Consider the following 22251-nt stretch of genomic DNA (forward strand, 5'->3'; position numbering starts at 1 on the left):
AAACACTAATACTAACTTTTATGATTTTTTTTATTTATGTTCTTCAATTGCAATTTTTTATTTTTAAAAAATAGACGTGTGTATGTTAATTTTCGTAAAAAAATTAAACATTCGCGAACGAACATAAAAAATTTCAAACAATAATATTATTTTTTGAGATTTCTCTGTATTTTTGCATGAAAGTAAATTGACGAAAGTTCTTTGATTCCCTTTCTTAAACATTCAATTACATTAAATAACACTACTTATTTATTATTTCTTATCATCTAGGCTATCTAAATTTAATGAAATACTCACTTTTATTTTTAATATAAATCAATACGAATAAAAAAACTCATCTTCAATACGAGTAAAAAAGATTCTTGTTCATTGCTAATAACACTACTAAAAAATGTTAAAACTCGACTGACTTTAATTTGTTAGATTGTCAGTGATTTTTAAGAAAGAAAACCAACACAATTTCGTCGGTTATTTTTCACATAAAATACATAAAACTCTTAAAAAGAAATTATTATTTTTTAAAAAGAATTATTTTCTGTTAATTTTTATTTTTTTTAAACTAAAATTAACTAACACATGTCGATTTAAAATAAGAAGTTGCAATTGAAGAATATATATAAAAATAAAGAAATCATAAAAATAGTATTTCATGTTAAAATGGTACATAAAAAATGGAGTTTAAGGGTTAAAATAGAACAAGGCTAAGTTGGAGTGTCAAAATGAAAAATGAGGACAAGTTAGAGGGATTGTATATGTGTTTGGCCATTTTTTTTTGTCCATCTTGTAACATCAACCCCCCCCCCCCCCTTCACCCCCACCCACCCACCCATAAAAAAAAAACATCTCTCCTCTCTTTCTTTAATTACCAGAAATCAGGGAGAATTTTCTGGTTCTTGTCTTTCTCTTCTTCTAAACAGCAAATCCTAAGTTTTGTTAGTTGCTAAAACCTCAAGATATATAAGAAATAGATAAGCCTCATCAATCTATATTTAGCCTTTTGCTTTCATTATTATTTATTCTTTCAATGTCAAACTCAAACCTCTCTTCTGGGAATAGTAGTGAAGAAGCAGATGAAACTCCTAATGTGTTGTCAAGTACAAGTGATGGATCTAGTGCTCATCAAGAACAAACTCTTCCTAATAATAAGAAAAGAAGAAAATTACCTGGAAATCCTGGTAAATTTAATTCCTTAATTTTCACTTTAATTGTGCTAGCTGTAGTTTTAATTTACTATACATTTTCCAATTTTTCATCCATAGTAGTTTCAAGATTATGATGGTTCGATCTAATTACTCCTCATGTCTCAATTTATATAACGTGCTTTCTCTTTTAGTTTGTTCCAAATTAAAAAGTATCTTTTATGAGGATTCTATCTCATTTTGTTCTTGTTTAAACTTTGTTCACAGACAAATACCTGTCACATAAATTAAAATGAAAAGACAATAATAGATTGTCAGATTAATTTTGGGTCACAAATTAGCTAATCATACAGTACCTTGGATCACTCTACCTTACAAAGATAAAGATTAAGGTTACACAACCTTCCTCATATTCTATTTATCAAATTATACTAAATATTTTATTATGATAAAAATAAAATTACATAACTCTCCCATATTTTATTTATCAAATTATACTCAACATATTGTTATTGTTATAAATTATCTAGTCATACAGTACTTGGGATCATGCTCTAATGTATAAATATATGGCCGGCAAGAAAATTCAATTTTTGTTTGACGACAAATATTCATGCAGAAAAGAATTTGGATTTTACCCATTTTGTTTTCTTTAATACCTTTTTTTATTGGTATACTAATTGTGTAAAGAATTAATTAATTAATTAAAACGAGATTGGAAAGTGATAAGTATGTGTAGGTAGTTGAAGGTTTGAATACTTCAATTATTGGTTCAATAATTGGAGTAAACTGTTGCATGCTGCGTAGATTTGTTGGCATATTCATATTACTTCTTTTCTTTTTGTTTTTTTAACTGTTTCATGAAAGGAACTTTACATGTGTTTCATGTGCATGCATGGATATTAATAATATTAATTATATGTATGACATGTCTGCATTTTCTCTTCAATTCAATTTTTTATATTATAAAGTTATTTTCTTATTGTTGATATTATCCAAAAAAAAATAAAAAATCGTTCATACACGGAAGTCATCCTTTTATTTTACAATTATATTTTCCTAATGTTACTTAATTCATATATAAAGCATTTTACCAAATACTTAAAAAAATGGGCACAAGGAATATAAATTCCTAATGTTACAACTATATACTCCTAATGCTACATCATTTAAAATTTAAAGTTATGTTGTTTGATTTGCATAGAGGGATGAGTCAGAAGTTGAGCGAGTCAAAATAAATTGAATTAATAAATAGGTATGAGTTATTGATCCACCCTAAAACTACATGAACTTAAATGAATTGGACTGAAATGAACTAAAGAATAGACCGTAACTCAATCCATTTTACAATTTTATTGCTTTTTAAAATTGTTTTTAGTACCTAATATATATTTTATTATTATTATTATTATTATGGCTATATACATAACATATCAAATAAAAAATATATTTTTGAAAATACTTTGACAAGATTATTTTTCATGGGTCATAGTGGGTCAATAATGAACAAAGTTGGACGAATTATGTTTTCATTAGCTAATTTTTCATATTTGATTCTATTACTAAAGGCATCATCATATATTGATAAAGCCTTAAAATAGTTAATATTAGTTGTTAATGTAACATGTGCAGATCCTAGTGCTGAAGTTATTGCGTTATCCCCAAAAACTCTAATGGCAACAAACAGGTTCATCTGTGAAGTATGCAATAAAGGCTTCCAAAGGGAACAAAATCTTCAACTACACAGGAGAGGACACAATTTACCATGGAAACTAAAGCAAAAAACAAGCAATGAGATTAAAAAACGCGTTTATATTTGCCCAGAAAGTTCGTGTATTCACCATAATCCTGCTCGTGCTCTTGGAGATCTTACGGGGATTAAGAAACATTTTTCTCGTAAACATGGTGAAAAAAAATGGAAATGTGAAAAGTGCTCTAAAAAATATGCAGTGCAATCTGACTGGAAAGCTCATTCGAAAACTTGTGGCACAAAGGAGTATAAATGTGACTGTGGTACCATCTTCTCCAGGTTAATACTAATAATTTACTTACTGAATTCACGTGATCATCTTATCTAAAAATTTAAATTGTCAACGTATAAATTGATTTACTTAATTTAAATTCATGTATAATGTTGAATTATCTGACTATTAAAGAGAGTAGGCAATGATGTTGAATTATGTGACTATTGAAAAGTATACAGACCTAGAAAAGATGTACGACCCTTATATAATATCATGCATGTCAACATTACTTTAATTTTTAAGTGTCATCGACACTAAAGTAACTACTTCTTTTACAAAGGAAGACTTCGATATTTGTACTTTTAACATTACTATTTTCTTTGGTCATAACTGCAAACAATTGACATCTTAAATATTAAACCTATAGTAGACTAATTAATCTTATTAAGGCCGTCCTAAATTAATTTTTAATTTCTAGTTTGGTCACTACATGTAATTGACTATTTTATTATGCAGGAGGGATAGCTTTGTGACTCATAGAGCCTTTTGTGATGCTCTAGCTGAAGAAAACAACAAAGTAAACCAAGTTTTAGTCACTGGCACTGCAGGCAGCACCCAATTAGCCCCTGAACTATTTTCAACTACTCACATGTTGAACTTGCCACAAATCAGAAATTCAAACATGAAAATTCCTTCAATACCCTTAAACATGGCAGGAAGCATGTTTTCCTCTTCTTCTGGATTTAATCAGCTAGGCACAAATTCGTCGAATATGTCATCTGCAACAGCATTGTTACAACAAGCAGCTCAAATGGGTGTAACAGTGAGCAATAACATGAACTCTACTCTGTTTAATGGAGTTCAAATTCCAATTCAAAGTGATCATGATCATGATCAAAATCAAACAGAAATAGGCAGCATATTGCAGGGATTTGGTGGATCTGTGTTACAAAATAGCGGGGATGATCATCACAAGTCTTCAAGAGTACTGCAGAATGAGCATGGGTGGTATAATAATAATAATAGTAATACTGGTTTGTTTAATGAAAAACAGAGGATATTGAATAAGGAAGCTGGCCATAGTAATGAGGAGAGCTTGACTCTTGATTTTCTTGGGATAGGAGGAAATTTACATGAAATGCATCAGCAGCAACAAGAAATGAGATTCGAACAGCAAGAAGTTAGTCACCAAAGTATTCAAGGAGTGAACTCCATATGGGATGATTGAAAGAATTACTGAATTCTGAAAACAGAAAGCAGAGGCGGAATTACAATTTGAAGTTTATAGACTTGGGATTCTTTTTTTTTTCATTATTGAACTCTAAATTAATAATTTGTACATATTCAGTGAATTTCTTAATGAAAATATAAAATTTGGATTAAAGTTACTAGTTCAGATGAATCTGTAGCATATAAACTTTGAAAGAAATTAGCAGCATTTGATAGACATTAATTGTGTTGGTATCTTATTTGCAACTTGCAAGACATAAGTCTGGAAAAAGTTTGGTAGGAATAAGACATATGTCTTAAGGCATAGTTTGAAAATGAACTAATGTTTTTATCGCCTTGCATTAGTTTGGTATGAATTAAGTTATATCGTGGTCAGTGGCAGAATCAAGATCTTCAAGGGATTCAAAAGATGAAGAAGTAAACACATGATCAACTAGCCAAAGAAGGTTCAAGAACTACTATATATACATAAAAAAAAATATTACCATGTATAAATAACGTAATTTTCCACTAAAAAAGTTTAGATGACCTCCCTAGCCCCAATTTGGCTCCGCCCTTTGGCCGTGAATTATGAACTTCTTAAGACATAACATTGTGAAACTAAACTTATGTCTCTATCATTATAAGTTTCGTATGAACTAAGGTATAGCTTGTGGGTTATACCTGAACTTATGCTGCTAACACCATATAGTTCAATAGGAATTATAAAGCATGATTTGTATTATATTATGATACACAAATATAAACTTTTGTCTAACAATTTTTTTCCCCAAACTCAAAGGATATATTCAATCATGTTTGTTACTTAAAGTATTGACAAAATTATTTTTTTTAAAACTACTAATTTGAGTGACAAAAAAAAATCACCTCAAAATAACAGGATTCGTGCAAATGACGAGATAATATCTCAGATGGTCGCTCAACTAAATGTTTTTTTCTCAGAAAGTCACTCAACTATGAGTTATTTTCTCAGAATGTCACTCAACTTTCTTTGATAACCTCAAAGTTACTTAACTATGAGTTTTTCTCTCACAAAGTCACTCAACTATGGGTTTTTCTCTTAGAAAGTCACTTAACTTTTTTTTATAACCTTAAAGTCACTAAACTATGAATATATTACTCAAAAAGTCACCCAACATATTTAAGTAATTTTTTCATTAAAATTTATTGTTATGAAATTTTTATTTAAAATAAAAAAAATTGTAAAAAAATAGGAAAATATCCTAACAAAAGTAGAAGTTAAATAATTTTAATAAAAGTAGGTTTAAGTCGACTAACAAGACCTTCTGCTATCAAAATTTGGTGTCTTTCCAAATTGTTTTTAACTGGATTTTGGGTATTTATTTTTTAAAGTTAATTTTAAATTTTCCGTTAGCATGGGAATTAAAGAGGGATCATTTAACTTATTGCTTTTAAAAAACATTAAGGTTCATTTTCTGTATTGTTCAGTTGTAGAAAAAATACAACTAAATTTAGGTTAATGACTAATAATAATAAAATAATAACAATATTATTATTATTCTATTTTTTACTAGTTCTATTTTTAAATAGAAGAATTTCATGTAAACAATTTTTAATGAAAAATTCAATTAAATAAGTTGAGTGACTTTCTGAGAGAAAAATGAATAATTGAGTGATTTTCTGAGAGAAAAATAAATAGTTGAATGACTTTCTGAGAGAAGATATCATAGTTGAGTAACTTTATGAGAAAATATCTCGATAGAGTGACTTTCTAAAAAAAAAAAAAACTTTAGTTGAATAACATCTAAACTATTACTCTGCAAAGGACTCGTTGACAAAAAGCCACCACAATCCACAAGTACACAAAGTGCCGAAAGGCCAACAATGAAAATTTTGGGCCGTCTGATGAATAACTTTGAGGCCCAAAAGAAAAAAATTCCATGTTTGTGTTTGACCAAAACTATTTCTTGCCTTAGCTAATGTAGACATTAGGGGTGTTCACGGTTTGGATAAAAACCGATCCAAACCGAAAAACTAAACCAAACCGATAAATAAAACCAATTTTATTTGGGTTTGGTTTGGTTTGGTTTGGTTTTAGATTTTTGAAAACCGATAGTATTTGGTTTGATTATGGTTTTATTCGAAAAAAACCAAAGAAATAACCGAACCGAACCGAACCGGTGAATTATATACATATATTTTATTAATATACATACTTAATATATTATTTTTATAAACAATTTTAAAGATCTTATACATATTTTCATTAAAATTTCTTTATAATTTACTTATTGAAAGAAAAAATGCCCAAGATGAAACATTTATCTTATTGATTTCATGTATATGAGTGTCTATGTCAATTCTTTGTGGGACTGAAAATGTTATTGTCTCTTCCTTCTAGGCCAATATAATGAATTTTAAAGCTTTATTGATAGTAAATTTAGTGATTGAAAGTTTAGTAATTTAAGTCATTCTATCTATTTTTTGTTTTGAATGGATTGTTGTCACTTTTTTCACATTTTAAATGAATTGTTTCTTTTATTTTTGTGTATGGTTAATAACCGAACCAAACCAAACCGAAACCGATAATCACCAAACCGATAAATGTATATTATAATTGGTTTGGTTTGGTTTTGATAATTTTAAAACCGATTAAGTTGGTTTGGTTTTGGTTTTAACTAATAACCGATCCAAACCAATCCGTGAACACCCCTAGTAGACATATTATGCATTTGTCAGTTAGATAGTACTTTTTTTGGACGGACAATTATTTAGGTTAATACTTATTGAAAAAGAACTATGTAATTTTTTTAAAAAAAAAAACATTTATATGAACATATTACAAGGCAATATAAATGATACAAATCTTTTCTTTCTTTTGGTTCGATTGTGTTTAATGTTTTCGTTTCATATGAAACTAAATCAAATATTATTATAAATTTCTTATTTTATATATGGAAAAAAGGATAAATATACCCCTGAACTATTATAAATGGTATGTTTATACCTTTCGTTATACTTTACGTATGTATATACCCTTGTCGTCAATTTTTTAGGCTGTGTATACCCTCAACCCAAACGGAGGGACACGAGGCATCATTCTAGATATTCATCTGATTGTAATTTATTTACCTAAAAAAAAAATTACCCACTCAACTATCCATTTCTAAGATCCAATTAAGACCCGAATTAAACACCAAACCCAACTTAAACATCAAATCCTAATTTTCAAATTCATTGAGCCCTGTTGTGATTCAATTGAGGCTTTTAACGTGTAGTGTTGCTGAGATGATTTCCCACAAAATTGCATTTTCAATTATCATTTTGGTGGCATGATGCGGCAGCGATGTGGTGACTGAGAACCATCAGGTGGCGCTGCCTTCAAATCCAATTTGGATATGTTCTTCTGTGTCTTTTAGGTCTTTTTGATGAATTAGGATAGCGATGGGGTGACACCTCTTTTTGCATTAGCTCCGTCGACATGTCGGAGATCCGTCGCCGGCTACAAAAGATATTAATGAACGATACCACTAATTCAATTTTTCTTTTGGAAACTTAGATTAGAGGGTGGAGAACGATCCATAAGAAATTGAATGTCCCACAAATTGCAATACTGGAGAACAAAACCAATTTCCCACAAAATTGCAACAACGGAGAATAATGCATAGATTAGAGGTGGAGGACAAATGTTTTGAAGGGTGGAGAACAATGCATTTGAGGTTAAAATCTTTAGTTGGATCACACAGTAGAATAATAATCTCAAACGATGACATATTGACGAATTTGGAGGCTGCTATTTGGCGATTTTGGGAACATATTTTTAATTCGGGTCTTAATTGGATCTTAGAAATGGATAGTTGAGTGGGTAATTTTATTTTTAGGTAAATAAATTAAATCGGATGAATGCCTAGGATGATGCCACGTGTCCCTCCGTTTGGGTTGAGGGGTATACACAACCTAAAAAATTGACGGCAAGGGTATATACATACGTAAAGTATAACGAAGGGTATACATATATCATTTACGATAGTTCGGGGTATATTTGTCCTTTTTCCCTTTATATATTAAATAAAATAAAAGTAAATAAAAAAAACAATTTATCTGATCAGCTCGATTGATTTTTCAGTTTAGGTGCAGGTTTTCTACGAACCGCATCCCAACCATCAGGCTAGCGTACAATTCACGAACCAAAAGGTACCACACTAAAGCGCTGTCGATAAAAGTCTGCCCCATTTCCAATTTAAATCAACCCTTTAATCTTCTGATATATAAACGGTAAACCAAAAAAATAAAATAAAAATTAGAACCATTACTCCAAATCTTCACTTTCTTGTACAATTCATTGATCAAGATCTGAAATTGTGATCTGAAGAAAACGCACAAAAGTTTCAGAGTGAGTGAGAGAAGTGAAATGGCGATGGCGAGGGTAAGCTCTGGCCTCGCGTATCCGGAGCGATTCTATGCAGCGGCATCTTATGCTGGGTTTGATGGATCTTCCGACTCCTCTACAAAAGGTGTCAGCTCCAAATTCTCAAACGACGCTGCTCTTCTACTATATGCCCTCTATCAGCAGGTTCTCAACATTTTCTGTCGGTTTCATTTACTTCTTATGCTCTACGCATTCATGATATCATTTATGTACTTTGAGTTCTTCAAATGGCTTGATCTAGTGCTGCATTATGTGAATTATACTTGTGATTTTCATTTGTAATGCTATGAGCGTTTGATTTGTTGATAATTCAATTGGAAAGCGTGTTTGGAATATTGTTTTGGTTGAAATTCATGTAGATCTAGAGGGTTCATGTTAAAATCACATCAAGTATAGGAATTGAATGTATGCATGTAAAGATAAAGAAGACTGTCTAGGAGTTAAGATTGCCAAAACCGTGAAAATTGGAAGGTTGAGTTGAATGCTTGTGTTGTTTATACTAACTAGTGGAATGCGAAAACTCTAGCTTGTTTTGTAAGGTGTAATTTTTGTTTGACGTTCTAATTGCAGGCAACTGTAGGACCTTGTAAGATTCCTAAGCCTAGAAGTTGGAGTCCGGTAGAACAAAGTAAATGGACAAGGTTTGTTTTTCTTTCTTTTTTTTCTCTATAATTTGCATATGGCCTGATAATGTTATTCTAGGATAAGAATAGATGCTTGTTGTTCTTTATCTCTTTGTAGAACCTGTAGTTTGATTCTATAATTAAACTCGAGAAGATGGTTCTTGGGTGACCTTGTCAGTGAAGAAACAAAAACTGATTAGACAGTTTATTCTCTGCAATCTGTCTGCTAATCAATAAATTGTTACCATTAGTGTATTTTAAAGGATCTGTCCAAAGACTTAAATAATATATTAGAGAGAGAGAGAGATGTATTAATTAAATTTATATAGTTACCAGTGCAAAAAAGGGGAAATGTGTTGAACCCCCTTCTTCTATATGTGGACCCTATTGCTGAAGTACTTATGAGTTGCATCGGTTACCGTCAGTCATGGCTGATTAACACGTTCAGATGACTAAAGTTCAGTGCTAATGGGGCTTGACGATTTGAATGATCTAATTATTGACTGAACCATTGTTGGTCAAACTGATGAGATAAATGGAAATTAACCGCTGAAATGAGAATGAAACCAATGAAGGTAATGATTTAGTGAAAATCGTGAATAAATGACAAGGACCATACGGCTTTTAAGCAAAAAGAGAAAAGTGAAGCCCATGCTTCCTCGAGGTGAGCCACACAATTTACCAGATTTACACCCTTTGGGGTTGCCCAGTGGTTTGGGCTTGGGACTTCCATGTTGGAGGTCTCAAGTTCGAAATCCCTTGCCAGTGAAAACAAGGAGTTTGCCTTCTGGATCGAGCTCATCACATCGGGCTTGCCTAGTGCGGGTTACCTCTCCTATGTGGTTTGCGAGCTATTGCATAGGAGCAGGGGTTTTATCTTGTGCGCACCCAAAGGGTAGTGGCTGCGGGTTTCCATTGTTATAATTTTTTTTTTCTTTTTTTACCAAATTTACAAAAATTATGACATGAATTTTCTTGACTGCTACTAAAAGCACTAATTTAAGCATCAAGTACGTACTATTGACGATATTAATATGACAATATTTAAATTAAAGGTAGGCATAACAAGTATTGGAAATAGGTGATCAGACACGACATATACACCTTCAGCTTACCAAGTACATGGCTCTAGATAGGAGGATATGGAAGTCGAGGATTAGGATAGAAAGTTGGTAGGTAGTTGAGTGTCGTCTAGTTTTCCTTTTCAGTATTGTTATTATTACTCTCCACTGATATATATATATTTTTTTATTACTTCTTGTTTACTTTGATTCGGTTACCATATTATCTATTGTAGTCACTGTCCCCTTCTCCTTTATTTTTAGCACAACTTCCTTACTGTTGTATTTCCTTTCCATACTTGTTTTTGATATGCTTTACTTGAGCTGAGGGTCCATCGGAAACAACCTCTCTACCTTCACAATGTAGGGGAAAGGCTGCGTACAAAACACCCCACCCCCTCCCATAACCCATTTGTGGGATTACACTGGTTTTCTGTTGTTAAAATCAAAATCAATTTTTGACTTTCAATTAATTAACCAAGGAAAACAAGAAAAAGAAGTAGACGAAGGAACAAGAAAAAGGAAGAAAAGAACTTCCTCAAAAAAAAAAAAAGAGGAAGAAAAGAAATAGAAGTTGTAGAAAAACACTCGGTGATTTCTTTTCATCTGTTTGGTGGACAAAGTTACCTGGTACCTGTGTTGGTGGTAGGTAGCAGTTATGCCGTGGAATTGATCGAGGTACCTGCAATCAAACCTGGGACAACAATTATTAAAAAAAAGAAGATGCAACAAACTCAAGAAGAAAAAGAAGAATACAATGAAAACAAAGAGAACGCTTAAACATTACCTGTACTCATATAGCCTTTTTATTTCCTCCTTTTTTTCATCTTTTAAGGCTATTGCGTTGAATGTTACTTATTTCTTCTGTTGGATTAGCTAGTTAGCTAGAAGTTTTGAGTGATAATGTATGTCCCACCTTTGATTGGTTGATCTCTCATTCCTTCTCTTCTTTTATTTGATCTTCTGTTTTACATATGATGTTAGAGGTCAGTGCAGATCAGTTCTTTCCTATCTTACTATACTAAGTATTCCCATATCAGTGATGTGGCTTGAGCTGTGTCCTAAAAGTTTTTGGTATTTGTGAAGCTGGAATGGGCTTGGAAACATGGCTTCCACAGAGGCAATGCGTCTTTTTGTGAAAATATTGGAGGTTTGTGTAGAGCTAATTCTTCCCAACTCTCAATAATTTAGGAGTATGAATTAAACACGTTAACATGTTTTGGTAGGAGGAAGATCCAGGATGGTATTCAAGGGCTTCAAACTTTGTTTCGGAGCCTGCAGTACAGGGTGAAAAGAATGTGAGTGTATATTAGTTTATACGATTAGCTTCTTCAACCATTTCTGTTTTCTTGTTGTTTCGTGCATCTGGACCTTCTTTTATTTGATGTCCCCAATTTCTTCTTTGTGCAGAATGAGACGACAGCAGAGACAGTTACTGAAAATGGAAATGTTCTTCCCGAGATAAAAACTATTCCTGCTGAAAATGGAATCTTGTCAGAACCTCAGGATAAAGATGTTGTATCAGAAGGCTCCGGTGCAGTTGGTGTGTATGACCAATGGGTTTCACCTCCTATATCTGGTCCACGGCCAAAATCTCGATACGAGGTAGTATTTGTTTTGCATTCTTTGGTTTTAAATTTAATTTTAATTCTCTTAAGCTCCCTTCCTCAAATTCTTCATCTCCTTTCACAGCATGGGGCAGCCGTTATTGATGATAAGATGTATATATTTGGGGGGAACCACAATGGACGCTACCTCAGTGATCTCCAGGTGGGTAAACTGTCTGCCTAAGGTGGTCTTTGATATCTGGTCTTTGATATCTCTAGGAGATCATTGATGATTTCTTGATCATCAGTTATCAAGTTTTTATCATGAATCAGCAGATTTTCTATATTTTGGTTATACCTTTTGGTGGTTGTGCTTGTAGCTTGTTGTTAGTCTTAAAACTGTAGATGTTTGCGTTTTTATATCTTATTCTATTCTGTGATTCCGTCTTTCCTGATAAAAAACTAGCTTTTCTTCTTTGGTAGCTGGGTACTCAAATTCTCTAATAAGGTTTGAGGGTCATTGCAGGCTTTGGATTTGAGAAGTTGGACATGGTCGAAAGTAGAAGTTAAAACATCTGGTGAGGCGCCTGTAACTCCCTTTGCTGGTCACTCCCTGGTTAGTACAGATATTGGTTTAATCCAATGGTGGTCACACTCATTCATGCTCTGTATTTGCGCAAGGATTCAGCTCATTTAAGTTTGAAATTTCTCTTAGCTCATCAAGTTGCTTTCTACCTCTCTCTCTCTTTTTGCTTTTCCTTTTTTATTTGGGGTTTCCTTTTTGTGTTTCATAGATACCATGGGGAGGAAATAAGCTCATTTCAATTGGTGGACATACAAAAGATCCTTCTGAAACTATGCAAGGTTCGTTCATTTTGTTTAAGATTGGTTTCATTTGCTTTGACATTGTACAAGAGCAGTGTATGCCATGATTTTTAGAGGCAAGTTATATATTAGCAGCCTAAAAATTGATCTGAAGTCTGATCCTACCGGGAAGACATGCTAATTTGTCAGTTGGCAATATTCACTGTAATTGTGTGCATTCTCTTTTCTTGGCGTACGAGAGCGAACTTACTGCAGAAAGGAAGCAATTTTTTGTGCTTATACTTTTGCTAATTTAGGTCGCATGTTTGAGTTTCTCATTACCCCGCAAACTACTTCCTCTGAGTTCTTTGCTGGACCTCTGAGAGAAAATTGCTCCTCCCTCTCTCCATCCTTTTCTTTATATAATTTTTTTTGGAATGATGCGCTTGGTAAATCAGTTTTGTGATGCAAGATGCACCCCCCTAAGCCCTTCCTTTTTGTTTAACTTGTAGGCAGTGGAAAATGTCTTATGTGATTTTATATCGAAATTGTCTCTGTGACTCTGTAAAAGTTTCTTATACTTAGATGGTCTAGAAGCACAGCAGCTAACTTTTTTCTGATAAAGGTAACGCGATTTCATTTATCACATACCACAGAGGTACTTAATATACAAAAAACACAGCAAAGCTGCTACATTCTCAGAGCCTCAACAAACTCCAAGTACTGAGAAATGTTATCTACCATGCCTCTCCTATACCAAAAGAATAAATTCTGAAGACATCTATTTCTTACAAAAGACATGACTTTTTTGGTTTCGAAAACATCTCTTATTCCTTTCTAACTAGATTATCCAAAAGATGCAAACAGGGACAATATGCCAGATTATCTTAAGTTTTTACTGACTTTCCGAATCTAACCTACCAACAAGCCTCTCACATTTTATGGCATCACCCAGTTTACGCCACTGGTTAGAAGTACCACAGCTAACTATTCCTCAACTAGTTGTCATCTGCTATATGAAGCCTCTGTATCTGTTCGAGCCCATTTCATTCCAATACTCACTAATTGGGAGTTCTTTAAGACGAGATTTTCTGTAACCAGGTTCTAACGTAAGTGTAACATCCACCAAGTCTTTTCCAACTGGTTGGTTTCGCCTATATGGATTATTTGCTTCATCATTTTCTGCTTTTGGTGCATGGATCCTTAGAAATTGTACCTTTTGAGACAACTTTTCTCCCTGGGAGTTTAGGTGTATGTCATTTCATGTTACCACTTTCTATGATCATAGTTTTGCAACTATTGGCTGGTGCATTTGGAAGTCTACATCTGACATGACAGATTATCTAAGACAGCTTCTCTTATTTTATCTGCTATGTGCAGACTTTGCATCCTCAGTCATATGTGATTAATTTTAATTTTGTATGGCTTCATGTCCATATTAGCATGCACATTTTTACGAGAGCCCTGAAAAGGTGCAACATTCATTTTGCTGTAGCATTGCTTTCACAGTTGTCCTGCGGAACTTGCTTTCCACTTTGGTATCTTCCTATCACATAGCACTCGTAGCTCTTCTCCATTTATTCTATTTGGTAGCATGTTAGTTGACATTAAGGGTGCGTTTGGTATGAAGGAAAACATTTTCCGGAAAATGTTTTCCAATTTTTTCATGTTTGGTTGGGTAAAATGTTTTCCAAATCAACTCATTTTCCTCAAATTTAAGGAAAATGACTTCCCTTCAAAAATTAAGGAAAACATTTTTCAAAACTCTCCTCCAACTTCAAATTACAATTTTTTTTTGTTGAAAAAAATAAACTTAAAGCTTTTTTTAAAAAAAATATTTTCAACTTCAATTTTTAATTTTTTTACCCCACCCTCACCCCCTACCCCCCCCCCCTCCCGGAAAAAAAATAATTTTAAGTTTATTTTTAAAAAATAATTCCAATTTCAAATTTTTATTTTCATCCCACCCCCACCCCTACCTCGACCCCCTCCCCCCAAAAAAATCAAAAAATTAAAGTTTGTTTCTAAAATATATTTTCTAATTCAAATTCTTATTTTTCATCCGGCCAGCCCCCTTACCAGCCCACCCCCCACCTTCAAAACAAAATTTAAAGTCCGTTTTTAAAAAATATTTCCAATTTCATATCTTTATTTTTTCACCCCAACTCGTGACCATTCTCCCCTCCCCCTTCCAAAAAAAAGTTTATTTTTAAAAAATATTTTCAATTTCAAAGTTTTATTTTTCCACCCCTACTTGTAACCCCCCTTCCCAAAAAAAATTAAGTTTGTTTTTTAAAATATTTTCAATTTCAAATTTTTATTTTTTCACCCCACCCCATCCCCTACCCGTGACCCCCCGTCAGCCCCCCACCCCTCCAAAAAAAAAATTAAGTTTGTTTTTAAAAATATTTTCATTTTCAAATTTTTATTTTTTACCCCATCTCACCCCCCCCCCCCCCAAAAAAAAAAAATAATAAAAATTAAGTTTATTTTTAAAAAATATTTTTCATTCATAAATCAAACACACAAAAATCTTTTCCGGAAAATATTTTCTACTCATCAGCCAAACATGAGAAAATAAGTCCAAAGTCTACTTTGTTTTCTAGGAAAACATTTTCCTTCATACCAAACACACCCTAAATCATTCAATAGCTCAGGTACTTGGCTAGGGATTGCTTCATCTTGGTGTTTGTGGTGGTCTTGCTTTATGACTTTCTTCTTAACAAATCTTAATTGCTGGTGGTGATTAGAGAAATATTGCTGTCAACAGATAAACATCTATTTTTTAGAATCTTATTCACTTGAATATTTGTTGTGCTTAATTTATGCTCCATTCATTTGCCAGTTAAGGTATTTGATATGCAAACACATACTTGGTCAAACTTGAAGACTTATGGAAAGCCGCCGGTATGTCTGTTTATGCCATGACTCTTTCCCCTTTAAGTTCTTCAAATTTCATGACATCCTTGCTTTAGATTTTGATAACTACTTCTTTTAAATGTTTCCCATCTAAAGTGCTGTTTTCTTTTACATTCAGTTCTAAGATTTGATTTCCTTCAGGATTACCATTTTTATGGTTTCTTTTGTCATTTTCGCACTTTCCTGTGTTTGGTTCTATGGCGGAGCGTAAAGGGGGGGGGGGTTAAGGAGAGAGAACTTAACTAGTCTACGTTCCAAATGAAGTATTGATGTTTTGGTTAAAGTTGTTTGGTAGGTTGGAAGGTAAGTAAATGTGATACACTTACTCTTGCTTTAGAAGGATGGGAAAATTGAAGACAACTCTCCAATTTTACTTCATTTTATCAAACACTAAGTTGCTTGGACTCTTCACTTTTGGTGCCGCACGAGTGCCGACATGACGTGGGGGTGGGATTCATACCGGATCTGGTCAACCAATTTTGGGACTTTGACCAAAACTGTCGGAGAAATTCAGGACAGATAAAAACAAAAGCTGAAGTGAAATTGAAATTGAAGAAAATGGAATACCTTGTATATATAAATTTCTATGTAGTCGTTTTCCTTTTATCTCTGTTTGGATTCTCCTCTTGATCAACATTTTCTCCTCATAATACCTTGTAAGTTTTCCATATAATGTCTCATAATTTCCCTTTTTCACCCCAACTAACATAGCATGGGATTAACATGTAATTGGTCATCTTTGGTCTTATTCATTTTAAACTCAAGTGTAAATGAAAGAAGTACACTAATTATTTTGTACTTTTTGTTTGACTAAAAAATAAAATTCCCTTTTGCTTTTGCAGTTATCGCGTGGAGGTCATTCAGTTACCCCTACGGGAACAAGCTTAGTCATATTTGGAGGCCAAGATGCAAATCGATCTCTTTTGAACGATCTTCACATTCTAGACTTGGAAACCATGACCTGGGATGAAATGGACACATTGTAAGATGCTTTTAGGAAGTTTAAGCATCTTTGTTTTCCCTTCGTATTTTCTTGCTTGCCTGTTGAAGGACAAACAAGTTTGTCTCCATCTGTGTGTCTGTCACAAGCTTATGCTTTTCACAAGAGATAACCTTGTCAGGCTAGCTTGCTCCTAATGTTTGTGTGTGTAGGTACAATATCCCAAGGTCAAAAATCTGGTAATTAAAAAAAAATTAGTCTGTGTATAATATTCTCTATGTCTTCTCTTTGAAAGCTCATCTCTACAAGTGCTTAGCAGCAATATACCTTTATCAACATGCAATAATCCTAGTGGTCTTACCATTTCATATTATGTAGAATCCTTATTCATTCACCTAGCTCTTTTTTGGTAGGGGGGTGGCTCCTTCTCCAAGGTCCGATCATGCTGCCGCAGTACATGCTGAGCGATACCTTCTTATTTTTGGCGGGGGCTCTCATGCTACTTGCTTCAATGATCTGCATGTCCTTGATTTACAAACTGTGAGACAGTGCATTCAGTTTTTAGCTGTTGCAAAACTGCTCTAGTATGATTCTTTATTTATAACGGGTAATTTCTATATATTCTACTTATGTAGATGGAGTGGTCAACGCCTACTCAACAGGGTGAAATACCAAGTCCACGTGCTGGCCATGCTGGTGTGACAGTTGGAGAGAATTGGTTTATTACTGGTGGAGGCAACAATAAGAGTGGTATGCATTTGTCCTCTTAACAATTTACTCGGGATCACAACAATTCTAACTTTCAAGTTTTTATTCTTGAGAATAGTAAATGGCAAGCTGCTCTAAGTGCATGTTGTGACATTTGCATGAACAAAACCTCCTCAGTGTTGTTTATGTTAGGATCTTGTACTTTTCCCTTTTTTCCTTCAATATGGGTTGATGATACAAGTTAGAACTTTAAATCCAGAACTGAGTTATTGTTGACATGCTTACCTTCCAGGTCTTATTTACCTTTTTTATAACTTTAGAAGTCACTGCTTAAATTCTGACATTATGCCTTGTAATGAAGAATCAAGACAGACTTGTGAACCTCTTTGTCATAACATTTGAAGGCCTTAATCTTATAAGAGATGATGATATAACCAGTCTCGTTTTAATTTTTTTGTGAGGGGTGGGGGGCGCGAAAGAGTAATCATTCAATCAGATAAATTTCTTCTTTATGGGGCTGGGTGTAGTTTCAGATCGTCCCATGAATCCCTTTTAGCAATTGTGCTATCTATACTGTTGCAATGTACTTCTGATAGTGTGAAGTGGCCTGCATTGTTGTAGAACTGCTATCAAGTGGTTCAAATCATTCCTAATTTCCATCTTAAAATATGTTTCATCTATGCTCACCTTCACATCTTTTTTCGTTGTGTGATTCTTCCATTTTAAAATTCTCTCCCAGGAGAAGGTAGAAATGGTTAATTGTGCAACCCTTTTTTCACAAAGGAAGCGAATTCTAGTTCCAAAACATATAAAATGTCCGTTGAACCTGATTTATGGTAGCATTGGGCTTTTTTAATGCTATGAAAGGTAGCAGATCAGATTCAAGTGGACTTCTTTGGTTATTCTTCTTGGTCTGTATAGGAAGTAGTTTGGTCTTTGTATGACAGGAACTTTAGTCGGTGAGGAAGTAATTTTAGTTTCTTGGTTCTGATTATTGGTGAACCTGGAGAAACTATGCTTATCCAATAGGAGGACATACTTGGTCATTACACGATGTTGGCAATTCCGTGAATCACTTTATTGTTGCTTCAAAATTGTTAATTTTTGTCAACCAGTACCAAACTTCATATATTTATGTTATTTTCCCACTCTCTTGTACTTACTACAGGGGTGTCTGAAACTGTTGTCCTCAACATGTCTACACTGGGTTGGTCCAACGTAACAACTGTTCAAGGGCGTGTTCCTCTTGCTAGTGAGGTATTTATTGTTCTGACTAGTGTTTGGGGTTTTAAATCACTAACTAGTTTATTTTTTCTAATTAAGCATTTGGTGGTTAGGTTACAAAGCCTACTTTTGTTCTATTATAGTGATGGTATACTAGAAGCTATCTTGATTGGATTATCCTAATTTGAGCTTCTTGTCTGTAATATTGATATGGTGCATGTAGCTTTTCGTCATACTTTTTTCTCTTCAATATTTGCCGTAGTTTCTGTTCCCGAGGAGTGGTCAATACTCTGATCTAATATGCGATATGTATCAATATGACTTGAGGTAGTGGAGTTCGACTTGCAGAAGATTATCCATCGGAATTCATGAGCAGTTGTATTGTCTGATCTCCTTCATCCCTGATATTCTGTGGGTGCTGAAGATTAGTTTGACTAAAATCCAAATTGACCATAGTATCAAGATAGCTCACTCTTAAGTGTTACCAGCTTACACCTAAACGGCTAAATGACTTGGTTGAATAGTACAGTTCTGAAACTAGATTTCATTGTTGGATACAAAATTAAACAATGCTGAAAATTGTTAGAGCTTAGTACTCTTGATGAACTAGAGCCAAACTTGTTTGGTGTTCTTTATTTACTGTATGGACACTCATCACATGAGACTGAAATGTATACTTCAGACTTGAGATTGTATGGATTTACCATTAATAAATAACGGCATGTTAGTTTTGAGCATTTGCAGAGTTTGATAGTTTGTTTCTGTATATCTGAATGTTAAAATCTTATTAAATTGTGCATTAAAATAATTCTCGTGTCAACAGGGCTTGAGTTTGGTGTTGTGTTCATATAATGGTGAAGATATCCTAGTTTCTTTTGGAGGATACAATGGGCGGTATAATAATGAGGTGAGGTTGCTAATAATTCTTCTTTTCTGGTACAGATGAACTTTTTTCTTTCTCCTTTCCACTCTCAGATCAGACCTTATATGGCAGCTTGTGGGTTGCTTGGTTTCTTTATCCCTGTTATGACTACTTAATATCTTTGTTGTGGCTTTGCTTATTCTTTATAAGGTCAATGTATTGAAACCGAGCCACATATCAACTTTGCAATCTATGGAGAATCCTGTACCTGATAGTATTTCAGCAATGCAAAATGCTACTAATGCCACGAGGGATTTGGAGTCAGATGTTGCAACAGTCCAAGAAGGAAAAATCAGGGAAATCGTGGTGGACAACATTGAATCTGAACCAATGGTATTATGATATATCAAATATGTTATCTTGCATTAATTGTTAGTGATATGGATGTGAGTTTGGTTGCTTGGCTTTAGAAAAAAGAACTTCGGTTTAGTTTGGTTAACGTCTTTTATACACAGCTGGTATGTTGGTCTATAAAGCTGGAGTTCGAAGTCCAGATATGATTTGTACTCTGATTAGTATATAAATATAAATATGCATGCCTTAATCTAGTAGGTGAAAGGATGTGCTTTTCAAGCAATGAACTCCATTGAAGTGCTCAGCTCTGATTGATTGAATCCCTTCAAAGAGATATAACCCATTGCACCTACTCTTATCTAATTAGAATGCAATGACTATGAATTCATTTTGGATATGTAGCTTGGGCTTGGACAGGTACACAGACACAGTCCAAGTCTTGCAAACTGATGATTTTTATAAGTACACATGCATGTACTTAATGCTATTGATATGGGATCTTCAAAAATTTTCCCTTCTCTTACTTGTTGCAACTGACAATCCACTACATTGTCACATTCTTTTTTATACTTTCTTCAGTCACAATACTTGTTCTGTATGATCATACTCTTCTCTGCTATCATTTTGTTTGTTTTTTCCTTGTCTTTCCCTTGAGACTTGTTCCTACGTCTCATCTTGCAGGTGAACAAAGTTGAAGAAACTAGTGAACGACTTTTAGCTGCCCTCAAAGCTGAGAAGGAAGACTTAGAGTCATCTCTCAGCAAAGAGAAGTTGCAAACGCTTCAGCTGAAGCAAGACTTGACTGATGCTGAGGCTCGCAATACAGATCTTTATAAGGTAACTACTCCTTCAGTTTGATAAGTCTGCTTCTTAGAGTGTTGGCAAATACTTAGGCAGTTTTTGCTTCTTTCTAATTCGATGGAACTTGGGCTTACATTTTTCATCTTGGTTTTCTTCTTTCTACTATTATCTTTTGCACTTTAATGATGCTTAGTGAGTTAGTAGGCAACTTGTAATTTATGGTTCCCTTCCGCAAAAAAAGTGAATTTGTCTGGAACTCTGGAACTGTTCTTCCAAGGCACCTTTTCATGTTTCATCTGTCTGTATTCCATTTTCCATTGCAGTTCCTAGTGTATCTAGATTAAAGCAATTACTAATTTTCACTGTTACCGCTGAAGAAATGATCGAGTCACTCCCCTTTTTTTTCTTTGGTTTCTTAGTCATAAACTCATAATAAAAGTAATATCAATTAATGTGCAGAACTAGTGTCAAAAAAACATTTGGTGATCGGGAAAAATATCGGCATTATGCATCCTTTTTGTGATTTGTTGTTTCAAGTGCAATCGTCTCTTTCGTCTTCCAGTAGAGGTCCTTAATTTGCTTCCCGGCAATAGGGACACCACTGGGCATGACCCAACAGTAACATTCAGTTTCAACTATGATTCTCTTAATTATGCAGGAGCTCCAATCTGTACGTGGTCAACTTGCTTCTGAACAATCCAGATGTTTCAAACTAGAGGTATGGAATAGTTAAATTAATTACAACATATTAAAGAAAACTCCTGTTTACACTTCTTCTTTTTAAAATCCTTTTCTGGTGGGTGGGTGGGGGTTTTCCTGACCCTTATATACCGGAGAATTCCAAAGCTGAGAATAATATAAGGTATTGTAACTAAATGATGAAGATTTACCATATATTCTTAGCATGTGTCTCCCACTGTACACCCACCTACTCATGATACATGCATATTGCAGATTTAGAACCTTGGAGTAAGACAATAGTTACTTAACATGGAGCTGTAGTTGCTAGAATTACTCAGGCATGTGGTTTTTCTTTCTTAATTAAGATGTGAAGTAACCAAATTTAAGCTATTTCAACAGGTTGATGTTGCGGAGCTAAGACAAAAGCTACAGACTCTGGAAAGCTTAAAGAAAGAACTTGAGCTACTCCAACGACAAAAAGCTGCATCAGAGCAAGCCTTGAATGAGAGGCGAAGGCAGAGCTCTGGTGGAGTATGGGGATGGATTGCTGGAACTCCTCCTAATCAACAAGATGATGCTTGATGCAATAAGTTTGATAATAGAAAACCAGTTTTTCATTGATCATTTTTTATTAAAAATATTTTTATTTTGTTAGTTGTTCTTTTCACAGATAGAATAAGATATGGAGTCGAGAATTCTTTTAGGGTGGAGGGAAGTAATGTCTTTTGTATCAGGGCAGGCGGGACTTTTGTTGTATAATTATGAGTGGCTACTAGTGCTACTTATTTTTTGGTCGAGTATTCACCAGAACTATTCTCAGAAAGAGAATTAATTGGTAACAAAGTATAGGACGACTTGTTATGGGGTTTTCAGGTATTTATGGATTTTTGTAATGCATTTCGTCGTACTGTATTTGTCTCCTGGAAAAGATAAGAGTTATTCATAGAATGAAGTATGAATTGTAATACTTATTTTTTAAGCCTATGGTTGCATTCAGTTACTTC

General features: G+C 33.8%; 2 protein-coding genes across 2 annotated transcripts; both read left to right on the forward strand.

The window, feature by feature from the left end:
- The first annotated feature begins 787 nt into the window (after window positions 1-787).
- On the forward strand, window positions 788-4541 carry LOC125816309 (protein indeterminate-domain 12-like). The gene is made up of 3 exons (XM_049495895.1): window positions 788-1175; window positions 2772-3168; window positions 3620-4541. The coding sequence occupies exons 1-3, from the start codon at window positions 1025-1027 to the stop codon at window positions 4329-4331; spliced, it is 1260 nt and encodes a 419-aa protein (XP_049351852.1). The 5' UTR covers window positions 788-1024; the 3' UTR covers window positions 4332-4541.
- Window positions 4542-8592: 4051 nt separating this feature from the next.
- Window positions 8593-22175, forward strand: LOC125815477 (acyl-CoA-binding domain-containing protein 4). Its single transcript, XM_049494955.1, has 18 exons — window positions 8593-8867; window positions 9294-9364; window positions 11494-11557; window positions 11634-11705; window positions 11818-12012; window positions 12100-12177; window positions 12481-12570; window positions 12749-12818; window positions 15604-15665; window positions 16520-16659; window positions 17031-17157; window positions 17253-17367; window positions 18494-18582; window positions 19373-19456; window positions 19622-19804; window positions 20447-20602; window positions 21225-21284; window positions 21647-22175. Exons 1-18 carry the CDS (start codon window positions 8706-8708, stop codon window positions 21827-21829), a joined length of 2001 nt encoding a protein of 666 aa, XP_049350912.1. The 5' UTR covers window positions 8593-8705; the 3' UTR covers window positions 21830-22175.
- Window positions 22176-22251: the final 76 nt, after the last annotated feature.

This window comes from Solanum verrucosum, unplaced genomic scaffold, assembly GCF_900185275.1.
Source record: "Solanum verrucosum unplaced genomic scaffold, falcon-dt-bn FXZP01000261.1, whole genome shotgun sequence".
Lineage (NCBI taxonomy): Eukaryota > Viridiplantae > Streptophyta > Magnoliopsida > Solanales > Solanaceae > Solanum > Solanum verrucosum.

What these genes read in the sequence shown, in the direction of transcription:
- LOC125815477 (XM_049494955.1), top strand. Translation starts at nt 8,706, where the DNA reads ATGGCGATGGCGAGGGTAAGCTCTGGCCTCGCGTATCCGGAGCGATTC. An exon ending in CAGTACAGGGTGAAAAGAAT is followed by an intron (nt 11,706 to 11,817) that starts GTGAGTGTATAT and finishes TTCTTTGTGCAG; the next exon opens with AATGAGACGACAGCAGAGAC. An exon ending in ATGGGCGGTATAATAATGAG is followed by an intron (nt 19,457 to 19,621) that starts GTGAGGTTGCTA and finishes ATTCTTTATAAG; the next exon opens with GTCAATGTATTGAAACCGAG.
- LOC125816309 (XM_049495895.1), top strand. Translation starts at nt 1,025, where the DNA reads ATGTCAAACTCAAACCTCTCTTCTGGGAATAGTAGTGAAGAAGCAGAT. An exon ending in AAAATTACCTGGAAATCCTG is followed by an intron (nt 1,176 to 2,771) that starts GTAAATTTAATT and finishes TAACATGTGCAG; the next exon opens with ATCCTAGTGCTGAAGTTATT. An exon ending in TGTGGTACCATCTTCTCCAG is followed by an intron (nt 3,169 to 3,619) that starts GTTAATACTAAT and finishes TTTATTATGCAG; the next exon opens with GAGGGATAGCTTTGTGACTC.